Source organism: Prionailurus viverrinus, chromosome A1 (assembly GCF_022837055.1).
Source record: "Prionailurus viverrinus isolate Anna chromosome A1, UM_Priviv_1.0, whole genome shotgun sequence".
Lineage (NCBI taxonomy): Eukaryota > Metazoa > Chordata > Mammalia > Carnivora > Felidae > Prionailurus > Prionailurus viverrinus.
In genome coordinates this window covers 182,058,978-182,071,082 of record NC_062561.1, presented here as the reverse complement: position 1 = coordinate 182,071,082, position 12,105 = coordinate 182,058,978, and the positions used below count along the sequence as shown (strand labels likewise).

Genomic DNA, 12,105 nt, shown 5'->3' with positions numbered 1-12,105 from the left:
ATTGGATGCTTAGCAGCGTACCCCTTGCGGTAATTCCATATTTGAATGTCTCACTTCTGTACAGATTGATTGGGTGTAATATGGAACCTGAGAAAGGAAACTCTATTGTTTCTTTGTTTTATGCTTTGTTTTCTTTCAGTTGTTTCCTCAATGAGCAGATGTAAATGTGTCTGATTTAGAAAGAGACTGTTTGCTGAAGGTGACAGCTCAGTGGAGTGAGCCGGAACCATAGCCTGTGATCAAGACTAATTGAACCTACCAATTATACCTGTTTGCTTCATCATGTATTCATTCAAACAAACACAATACAAACACACATAATAAACATATATGCATATGTGAACAAGACTGAAAAAGACCCTGATGAATTTATAATGTGACTGCTCATATACCTCTTCCTCCAGGAAGTCTTTGCTACCTCTAGGCCAGGGGTCAGCAATTTTTTCTGTGAAGGTCCAGATAGTAAATATTTTAGACTTCACTTTCAGAGCCATATATGGTCTTTATCACATATTTCTCTTTTCTTTTTTCTGTTTTTGTTTTTTTTTTACAACCCTTCAGAAATAGACAAAACAGTCTACTTAGCTCAGGGGCTGAATATGGTCCATGAGCCATGGTTTGTTCAAGTCAAGTATACCTTGTTTCATCCTCCATAGCAGCCTTCACATGGTGTTGAAAAGAACTAAATTCAAAATTCCTGGAGTGGAGGCTCTTATCTTTGCAACCCTGGCCTAACCACTGGCAAGTGTTCATTTTCCAAATATACAGTGATCTCCACCTTCCAGTTTAATATTCCAGCTGGAAAAACAAGATCCTGTGTAGAAACTGGCTAAGTGACAATTCAGAACACTGAAGAGTGTGCTTGACAGGCCCTTGGCAACTCTGGCTTTCTGGAATATAACCCCAAGTTGAGAAATAAGTTTTTAAAAATGCCCTCTTATGTTCTCAAAATAGCTTTATTTTGTTCTGCACTTCATTAGGCCTTCATCTGGAGTCTCGTTTGTTCTTCCTTAACATGTAATCTTTAACAAACTTAACAACTTTCTACAAAATAAGAACTTAAGAGATACACAGAAAATGGAAGGGTGGGTGTGGTGGTGTAGAGCAGAGCAGTAGGTCCGGAAGATTGATACCCAAGATTGACACCTGACAGCCTGACCTCAAGGAAGGAGACAGAATAAATCACAAGGAGATACAGAATTATATGACTGCATATAGCACAATTATGTTTGCTCTTAATAGGCTTTCAGTCATTAATTAAGTATTGAATTATGCTCATTATGCTCTCTTTAAAAATGCAGCCAAATAGAGCTTCCAATTTTGGATTATTATATCCATACAACCTGGGTAAAATACAAATATCTACCATTTGGGGCACCTGGGGGCTCAGTTGGTTAAGCATCCGACTCTTGATTTTGACTCAGGTCATGATCTCACAGCCGTGAGATCGGGCCCCAGTTCAGACTCCAAGCTGGGCCTAGAGCTTGCTTAAGATTCATTCTCTCCTTCCGTGTATCTCTGTCTTTGTCTGTCTGTCTCTCTCTCTTTCTCTTTCTCCCCTTTTCCCTCTGCCTCTCCCCTGCTCATGCACATGCTTGCTTGCTCGCTCTCTCCCTCAAAAAAAAATCTACCATTTTTGGACAGTGAGTTTTGGTTATTTGGGAATTTCACTCATTCGGACCTCCTCATTTATGAAATGATGTGTGATAAAAGACATATTTGTGACCCAGGACCACCTAGCATGAAGAGCCAGGCCTATGGAATCAGTAGCCTGGGATGATGGTTCTTCCTTTCCAGCTCTGTGACCTGAGGCAAGTCAGTTAAACCTCTCAAATTTCAGTCTCCTGGTCTGTATAATGAGCATCTTCCCTAGAGTCACTATGAGGACCAAGTAGGATTATCATACTTAGATACTCTTGCTATTATTGCATGTTAAGTAGACAACCATCTTGTCATTATTTTTCTGGATATAAAAGTAAAGTTCTTAAGCTAGAACGTGGCACAAAGTGAGTGCTCAAAAAAGTTAGCTATTAGTATTATAAATATTATGATCACTCTTGTCTATGGTAAAGTGTTTTCATGAATGTGACACACACATGGTACTATAGGAGACTACGTAAAAGTATACAGTGAAGGCATCTGGGACTTCACCTTAGACAAGGTGCTACCTGATCTATAGTTATCCAACCCATTCAAATCAGGCCCACCTGGGACTAATTCCTCCAGAACACATCTTACCCTGGACTTCCTTTGGTTAGGTTGAGAAAGGCTGTTTTCTAGAATAGTAAAATCCACTCACCTAGTATTGTGGCAGATCCTACTATAAGCTGTCACATGTTGTGAATCTCCAGCATCCCTTCACATTGTTCTTTTCTTAACGGGAGAAATAGAACATGGGTATGGAATGGGACAGTTGCATTTCACTTACCTCAGAACACCAGATTCCCTCCCAAGAGAAGGGGAAAGATGCACATGTTCTCTCAAACTGTTTTGGCTTCAAACCACACTTTGTAAGCAAAATGTAACCCAACAAGGAGGCAGACATGCCACATTGGTAGTGACCTTTAAAAGCAAGGACCTGGGGCGCCTGGGTGGCGTAGTCGGTTAAGCGTCCGACTTCAGCCAGGTCACGATCTCGCGGTCCGTGAGTTCGAGCCCCGCGTCAGGCTCTGGGCTGATGGCTCAGAGCCTGGAGCCTGTTTCCGTTTCTGTGTCTCCCTCTCTCTCTGCCCCTCGCCCGTTCATGCTCTGTCTCTCTCTGTCCCAAAAATAAATAAACGTTGAAAAAAAAAATTAAAAAAAAAAATAAATAAAAAATAAAATAAAAGCAAGGACCTGAAAAGGGCTGCTTCCTTCTGGAAAACACGTACTAATGACAAGCCTAGCCACTGATGTAACTCAGAGAAAGGGCTGGTTCAGAGGAAGAAATTGGGACAAGGGAGTTTGGCTGGAGCACTGAGAAGCGTCGAGAGCCTTTGGGTATTAACCAGACTGGCAGAGTGATCCCTGAGAGGAAAGACAAAGATAGCTCCCGCCTTTCTGATTCAGGGCTTGCCTACATCTCTGGCACCTTCCTGCCCTCTTGCAAGGCTGTCCTCATTCAGGTCGCAGTCTGCACCACGAGAGAAGTTCAGCTCCAGCCCATGCCACGGCAGCTTTCCAGGGCCTGGTATTTGTGTCCTTGGCTCCATGGCCAGCTATAGCAACTGAGGAGCCGTAGCTTTCTGCAAGTTCAGCCAGACGGTTGCACAGGTGGCTCTACCTTGAATCGTCCAGGTAGGCAGAATAATGGATTTTTTTACTGATTTTCCCTGAGATTGGAAGCAAAGAAAAGGGGTGGGAAGTATCAAAGCAGTAGATAGCATTTTAGCTGGGTACTCATGAGTGTTTGTGGAAAGTGTCTGAACACCTAAGCGGCAAGGACAGAGGAAGGGAAACAGTGTGCCCGGGAAAAGAAAAGGAAATAAGACGTGCAAGGCTCTATAAACTGAGAGAGAAACAGGAGCAAAGAAGAGCAGCTGGTGCAACGGGACATCCTGAGTTACTTGTCAGTGCCTACAGTACCCTTGTTAGAATTCTCACCTCTCACACTTTGCCCTCATGCCCTTCCTGGGACTAGACCTCATAAGCCACAGTCCCTGTTGTGAGCCTAAGCAGTGTCATCTTCCTGCACTTCCCCCCTCCTTTCTGCTAGTCCCAGCCCCAGTAGTTAGGAACCTCCTGGGCTCTGAAGGACAGGACTGATGTGGGTCACAGGTGCTGGAGCTGCACAGACCTATGCTAATTACACCACACCTGTTTCCCCAGGTTAGGCTGTTGCTATTGGAAACCTTGATATCCCTTTTCATTTATCTGTTTACCAACCAGCCGTTAGTCCTGCTCCTCCACCCCATCATCCAACAGACCCTGGATCTGGGGCTCAGACCCTGATGCAAGGGGACAAGGACAGTAGGGAATAGCATGTGGGAAAATCACATCTATGTGTGCTACCTAGAGGTCATGACAGAGAGAAGGGTGCATTCCACCTGCAGGGCAAGAGAGTGGCCAGGAAGGCATTTCAGGAGGATGTGAGGTGTAAAAGATGAGATGAGCATTTGCTAGTTGCTGGCATTTGTAGCACAGGGACCAGAACAAGCCAAGCCATTTTCGATGGCTGCATAGATGGCCAGACCTGTATTCAGCGCTGCTGGCATCTCCTATATTTCTAAAGGTGCTTTTCCAATAAATCCATGGCAACATGCAGAGCTGTGCCATCACATTAAACGAAACAGGTATGCTTTCTCCATTCCTCCAAGCTTACAGTCTGTATCTTTACTGGACATGTTGCTGAGCTGTGAGTGCCCTGAGGAGGTCTTCCTAAATACCGTTTAAATTTTTTCTCTTCTTTTATTTCATTGGCCTTTTTTGACACCAGAATTGATCCCTTCTCCTGTTGGAACTATCAGAAGACAAACACAAGTTTCTCTTCCCGGGTAGCAATTTCCATTCATGAAAAATTGCCTTGTATGCATTCAGGAAGTATAGCAGGTTGTGAAGCTCTGTAATTTGTTTCCCATCAACTAATAATCTTATTGTGATGAATAATGTAGTGCTGTTAATGTTTCTACAAGGTTACAGATTGTGCTGAGTGTCAGTAGAGAAGCTGACAGTGTTGTGCAGCAAAGCCATTCTTTCTCCTTTTTACACAGTATAGTTTCTTGGAAAGCTTGCAGTAGGAGCACGAGCTTCAGTAAACAGTATTCACATGAATTCAAGTACGAAAACTATTCGTGATACACAGTAGAAGTTTTACACCAATGTTGACTCTGTTCTTTTTTTTTTCTTGTTTTTTTTTAATGTTTACTTATTTTTGAGAGAGAGTCAGATGAGAGAGAGAGTCAGAGTGTGAACAGGGGAGGGGCATAGAGAAAGACACAGAATCTGAAGCAGACTCCACCAGGGTCTGAGCTGTTAGCACAGAGCCCAACGTGGAGCTCGAAACCACAAACCACAAGATCGTGACCTGAGCCGAAGTCCGACACTCTACCGACTGAGCCACCCAGGTGCTCCTGTTCTTGTTTTTTCTAGGGTGCTTTTTTTATCTTATTTTTAAGGATGTGACATATATGTTGGAAACAGATTTCCAAGTTTTGGCATTGATTGGCTCCTTTGTTTTACAGAGAATAGCCTCAGCTTCTCTCCCTGGAGTGGCTCATACTCTGCCACAAGTCTGTCCCCTTCAACACCAAATATTCTATCCTGTTCTTTTTTTATTATTTTTTAATGTTTATTTGGGAGAGAGAGAGCACACACAAGTGGGAGAGGGGCAGAGAGAGGGGAACAGAGGATCTGAAGTGGGCTCTGCACTGACCGCAGAGAGCCCGACACGGGGCTGGAACTCGCAAACTGTGAGATCATGACCTGAGCCAAGTCAGACACTTAACTTCCTGAGCCACGCAGGAACCCTTATGTCCTGTTCTTAACATTCAGCCACATGTTTAATTTTTGTTGTTTTATTGTATACTTTTAAAGTAGCACGCAGTAAAATTGTCTTTTATGAATTTTATGAATTGTGACACATATAGATTTGTGTAACCCCACCACCACTATCATGATGCGGAGCAGTTCTGTCCCCTCACAAACCTCCCTCATGCTGCCCTTTTGTAGTTACATCCTCTCCCAATCCAAATCCTGGCAGTCACCGATCTGTTTTCAGTCACTATAGTTTTGTCTTATTTTTATAAATTTTTTTAATGTTTATTTATTTTTGAGACAGAGACAAAGCATGAGTGGAGGGAGGGGGGGCAGAGATAGGGAGACACAGAGTCTGAAGCAGGCTGTAGGCTCTGAGCTGTCAGCACAGAGCCCGACGCAAGATCATGACCTGAGCCACCCAGGCGCCCCCTAGTTTTGTCTTTTTTAAAGTTTATTTATTTTGAGAGAGGGAGGGGAGAGAAGAGATAAAGAATCTCAAGCAGGCTCCACAATGATAGTGCAGAGCCTGATGCGGGGCTCCAACTCATGAACCTTGAGATTACAACCTGAGCCGAAATCAAGAGTCAGACGCTTAACCGACTGAGCCAGCCAGGCCGCGCTAGTTTTGTCTTTTCGAGAATGTCATGTGAATGCAGTTACACAGTATATAACATTTTGAAACTGACTTCTTCCATTCAGCATGGTACCTTTGAGATGTTTCCAAGCTGTTGCATGTATCAATAGTTGGTCCCTTGTTATTGCTGAGTAGCATTCTGTCATACAGATTACCCCACTGTATTAATTCACTTGTAGAATATCTGGGTTGTTTCTAGGTTTTGGTGATCATAATAGAACTGCTATAAACTTCCATGTATAGGTTTTGAGATAAAGATACATTTTCATTTCTGTAGGGTGAATACCTAGAATTGAGATGATTAGATCTCGTGGTCAATGTAACAATACAGGAAACTGGCAGACTTTTCCAGAATGTCTGTGTATTTCACATCCCCACTGGCAATGTATGAGAGTTTCTGTCATGGTATGTTGATTAGCTTTTATGTCTGTGAAAAGTATGTTGTAGCATAATACTCTGTTTTATCGTGTGCTGCTTCTGGTTGATTTAATAGGTAATTTATTTATTTATTTGTTTAGTGCCTTAATGAGATAACCCTTAAATTTTATGTCATATGGGGCACCTGGCTGGCTCTTTTGTGAGAGCCTGCAACTCTTGATCTTGGGGTTATGAGTTCGAGCCCCATGTTAGGTGTAAATATTGCCTAAAAAGTAAAATCTTAAAAAGAACTTCTGCTAAAATTTCTCAACAAAAAAAGCATGGAGTGTGTTTGCCTACTTTTCTCAATGCTGTTTATGGCTTCTTTGGTTTAGAATACATGTGTTTTAATTAGAAAAATCTATAAATGATGGGTTTTTCTGTTATTCATAGAATGAGGGTGAGGATGCTAAGGGTATTTATAGATGTGCTGAAAGATTGGGATGGGACAATTGGAGTAAACTCAAGTGGCAAAACTTCATTAATCCCATCTCTATTTTCACTTCGTGGATCTAGATGTCTCACTCTATTTTTTGTGTGCAAAGACTACTCCAAAGTCCATATGGATCCTACTGATGGAACTGAAAATTCACAGCAAGAATTCTGAGTCTTAATCTTACAAGGAAAGCAATACAGCATGTGTATTCCATATGCATAATAGAGGGCTCCAATTCACCATGCTATATTATCTACAATCAAACATAAAAGAGAGTTGATAAATACCACATTCAACTGAAAACACAAATGAATCAAAATGTTATAGTTTCTCTCCACAGGTAATAATTAACATTCTTATGAATTTCTCTGTATGCCATGGAGCACCCTTTAAACAGTACCCTAGCACAAAATCTTGTATATTGGAAGATGTAGACTTGACCGAAGATTGAGTTCATCTTGGGAAATAAGACAGGGGGACAGGGGGAAGGGGTTCATGTGGAGTCGAATGATATGCATATACGAAGACTTGTCAGAGCAGTATGTCATAATGACCCTTATAAAATTATTGCACATAAGCTGACATGTGAATAAAAACATTCGTGAGAAAGTGAAGTCTTTGGGTAGTTAACAACCAGAAGAAAAATAGAAGAGTTACCATGGGATCTTTAAGGCTCAACAAAAAGGTCAGAGGCTGGAGATCTGCCACCTGTTTACCTTCCTAGAGGCCAGAGATCTACCATGTCAAAAATCTACCAGACCCGGCATAGATGCTCAATAATGAATTGCCAGGTGAATGAACCCATGAAGACGTGAATGAAGGAATGAACAAGGAAGTAATTGAAAATGCTTTGTCACAAGTGGGCATAGCTCATATGCCACTCTTCTTGTGTCAGAACTTAATTAGAGAGAAAACAAAAGGAATCTTGTAGAGAGAACCGTCACTCTTTGGGTTTCTCCCCGAGAATGTGAAAGACTTTACCCAGTGGCTACTTGCATCTAATCTAGCTGGACTCCCTACTAAGAAAATCCTTGGAATGAAAACTCTTTCCAATTATATTCCATGTACAGGTTAGAAAAGTTAATAAAGATCTAATAGGCTAAATATGGCCAAATGGAGTCATTCAGTATATAATGTGCCAGTGTCAGATCCAATGTTAGTGCCAGAACAGGGCAATCATAAAATATCTTACATAGGTCAGCACACAGGAAGCCTTTGGACTTGATCTGATGCAATGTGAAAGGGCTTCCTGAAGGAGGAAGAACTCCATGTATCCTGCTTTTGACTTGTAAACCCTTTACAGTATACCCTTTGTCCTTGCCACATCCAGTTGGCTTCTCCTACCACCAAGTGTATGGATGAATTAGGATTCACCCTGTTCAGGTAAGCCACTGGCCTGTAGCAAAGATCCTTTAATACAATAAATTTGTGATGGAAAGCGAACATTTTCAAGTGGCACGGAGAGCCACAGGAGATCCTGTTAGTCGGAGTTTAGAAGTGAAATGTGTCTATTCCCACTTGGGGTGTGTCAGAGGCCTCTGCCATCATTAGTTCCATGGGGATTTCTGCTTGTAAGGCATTTGTTGTCATGTTTGGATTACTGCAGGAAGAGAAAAAATTGCTACAGTTTGCGTGATATAGAACTGTGTTTTGGCAAGGATGCCTGCAATAATTTTTTTCTTGAACTTTAGTCAAGTTCAAGCATTTGAGATTTGTCTCAGATGACACCATGCAGCAGCCCCTTTGCAAGACCTTCATTTCTGTCGGAATTTGGACTCTCCTTTTGACTCCTTTGCTCTTGCCATACGTATTAATTATTTGATTAATTCAGAAGTTCTTTATTGTGCCTACTAAGTGTTCGAGGTGCCAGGGATCAAGTAGAAAATAAAATAACATTCTTGCTTTCAAGGTACTTAATTTCTAGTGCAGAAAGACAATTACTAGGGGGAAAAATGTGATGATATGTGGTTTAGAGAAACACCATAGAAAAGAGGATATGACTGCTGAGGTTGCCTGAAAAGGCGTGTCTTAAAGGGGAGATTTGAAAGACATTCCAACCTTAAGGGAGTGAGCCACTTTGAGTGAGCCAGTCAGTTATCTGTATCCCCAGGCCAAATATAAGACAACTGCAAAGGGCCTGAGGCAGAAGCCTGCCTGGCTCAGTCCCACATCAAAGGCCAGTGAAGATCAGGACCTTTCCTACTTACTTCATTGTTTACTTTGAGAAGTAAGCTTGAAGCTTAATGGAGGAGACAAACCTCAGGTGGTATTCTGGCCAATCCCTATGCACATCCCACATTTAAAATGTCTCTGTTCTTCCTTTTCCGTCTACCTGAAATGTTGTTCCCCCAGACATTGCGGTGGCTCTCTCCCTATTTCCTTCAGGTCTCTGATCAAATATCATCTTATTGAGAAGCCTTCCCAGACCACACTATTAAAATGTGTTAGAAAGATAAGAAGTGTTAGAAATGGAAATTATTTTCTCCTCCAAATCTGATATTTCACGAGAGAGACTACTCACTCTCTGCATTATGGGATTAAGAATGATCCCATTTGAGATGATAAATACTAAAGAGTTTCTGTAACCCAAGAAGCCCTGAGAAACAAATTGCTAATTCATGACTTAAACCATCTAAATGTGATGAATAACTCAGGACCTGCCTGAGTTGTTCAGTGGTGAATTGCATGATAGAGCAAACTGCATGGGTCATAGATGAGCATGAGCAAAACAAAAACAACAATAACAACAACAAAGAAAATCTTGATTTTATCATGAGCTTTTCATGGGCAATGGGAGCTGGTGCTAAATAGAAACACCAAGATTCAAGAAAACCTGGGCCTTCCTTATGCTCATTTCCATAGGGAATAAGAGAATTTATACAAGGTAAGCTGATGTAGGGCCCTTCATATTGTCTACCACCAGGTGGTTTTATTTCCAAGTGTTTAAGTTGCAAAAGGTGGAAATCAAGAGCACTGATTATTTTGGTAGTCTGTGAGACCTAGAGTTTCTATAACTCCTAAGAATGAAAAGAGATCCTTAATTCTTAATGGTGCTATTTACCTTAAAAATATCTGGCAACAGGAAGTTTTCCAAGTCATTACAATAATAATCTTTGAATCACAGGGTCTATTTCACTCCTCTCTCCACAGCCTCAAGAAAGAATTAGCCTGTTCAGGGAAAGATAAATAAATCCTGACATTTCTTAAGTACTTCCTATTTGTCATGCATTTTCCAAGCACTTTAACTTAAAATGTTCTTTCTCCTTTAACTTTTGACCAAGTAGGAATGGTATTTGCCCCCTTTTTTGAACAGGGAAATAGAGGCACAGACACATGAAGTGCTTCATAACTCTGATTGTCTAACTCCAGAAGTCCCTCAGGCGAAACTGGAGAGATGAGTATCAAAAAGACTGAGAAAGCCCTGTTACGAGCCATGGCTAGGAAGAAACCCTTGTTTCCCAGGGTGGGAGGGGGCAGTGGGAGACGGTGATTCCATTGCCTCCTCTTTCCCCACAGAACTAAGATCTGCAGAGCACGCTGGTATCCTACTGGTCCCAGTTTTTTTTCTGAAAGTTGTTTGTATCCTGGGACTCTTGGGTGGGGTGGAGGTGGACTTCCTCATCTTTCTCTGTTCAGCCCTGGGTATTCCTACTCATCATCCATGCTACATGATAGAAAAGGCTGTGAGCACTGTCTCATCCACTTTAATTAGGAAAGCAAAACAATTTTGACTTTGAAAGAAACCACTGAACAGTTGTGAATAAAACCCAGAGGGCAGTCTCTCTGACAGTATCTACACCAGGCAACCCTGGGAGGAGATGTTTCTTTAGGAAGCTCTCAGATATTTTTCTTTAGTAATTCCTTGCTGTGGTGTGTGTGTGTGTTTGTATATTTTGAAGGCAGAAAGAGTATCCTGAAAATCCCTCCAGCAGTATGCCCTATACATCCCATTACATCAGCTGTCACTTGACATGAAACCAGATGCAGTTCAAGGTCTGACATTCAGCTGACTTCTGTTTATATAGTATGGAGAAACTTTAGTTCCCTTGCCCTATAAGGTGTGTACCATGAGAGATTTGGGGAAAAGGTCACCCAGATAGTAAATAATTCTGCTGAGCTTTGTAGTGAAAATGCTCCAAGAACCTTTATCCTGTCCTTGCCATTTATCTAGTGTGCTTCAGTCATTCTTGATATTAATGAATGGTGTAGATCAGAGCTTGTCTCCGTCGTTCTGTTCATCAGACGCTCAACCTAAAATCAAAATCATATTTTATCTTTGTTTTGATCTTCTCCCTGTGATCAGGGGAAAACATTGTGACCATCCAAAGGAAAAGAAAATGAAATATACCCCGACAAAAACCTGGTTAAAGAGCTAAAGAATGGCATCGTGATAGAAGAAAATTCCACTTGTGATTTTTATTTTTCAAAAAAAAAAAAAATAATAGTCTGGGCTGTGAAAAACATATTATCTTTCATGGGTAGGGAAATATCCAAATTTTGCCCAGACTATTTTACAATAAGACCTTGAAAAGCTATGCAATGAGCTGGAATGAGAGGAGTTTAAATTTTTGATGCAATTCTCTGCTTGGGAAAGTGATAATGCAGCTCAAATAACAGAGAGAGTATTTTCTGCTACAGTGCAACAATCAACATAACGTCTGGGCATATTAATAATTTCACTCCTAAACTTCTCGACAGGGAAAGCATGGGTCTTAATAGCATTGTCAAGATCCTTAGGGCAATTGAAAAACCCAAAATCATTACTTTCTACTGATAGGCTTTCCTCTCCCAGAGGATGCCAAAATACCTAGGGTAATGTAGATTTATTGAAATGCTCAGATAGGCACTGCTCAGACATAACTTTGCAATAAAATCTTCTCTTTAGGATGGTTCCTCTCAAGTATTTCAAGTGGTCTTTTTTTTTTTTTTGTCTTTGTCACTTAGAAAGTAGCTAATAGAGTTGACATTGATCTCAAGTGATACCTTCCAGATGATTGAAGAACACAAAGAATGAGCATAGGGGTATGGTATAATGATGTGGCACCTGTGATTAAAATCCCTTTCTGCCCCATCATATGTGAGAACCTGCCCACGTGGGCAGGATGGTCCTCTACAAATGGTATTAAGGTCATCATTCAAGTACAGCTACTGGTTGGGCACCCAA

At 41.4% G+C, this 12,105-nt stretch overlaps 1 protein-coding gene across 3 annotated transcripts in view; it reads left to right on the top strand.

Moving 5' to 3' along the window:
• The window catches only part of TENM2 (teneurin transmembrane protein 2), a 944,724-nt gene that overhangs the window by 620,749 nt on the left and 311,870 nt on the right, over positions 1–12,105 (top strand). The window contains exon 2 of one of the 3 annotated variants that reach the window (XM_047877010.1): positions 7,552–7,563. The exons of the other annotated variants lie outside the window; for them this stretch is intronic. Within the exon in view, the coding sequence (XP_047732966.1) occupies positions 7,552–7,563 (12 nt within the window). The remainder of the gene's footprint in view (positions 1–7,551; positions 7,564–12,105) is intronic. 3 annotated transcript variants of the gene reach the window in all.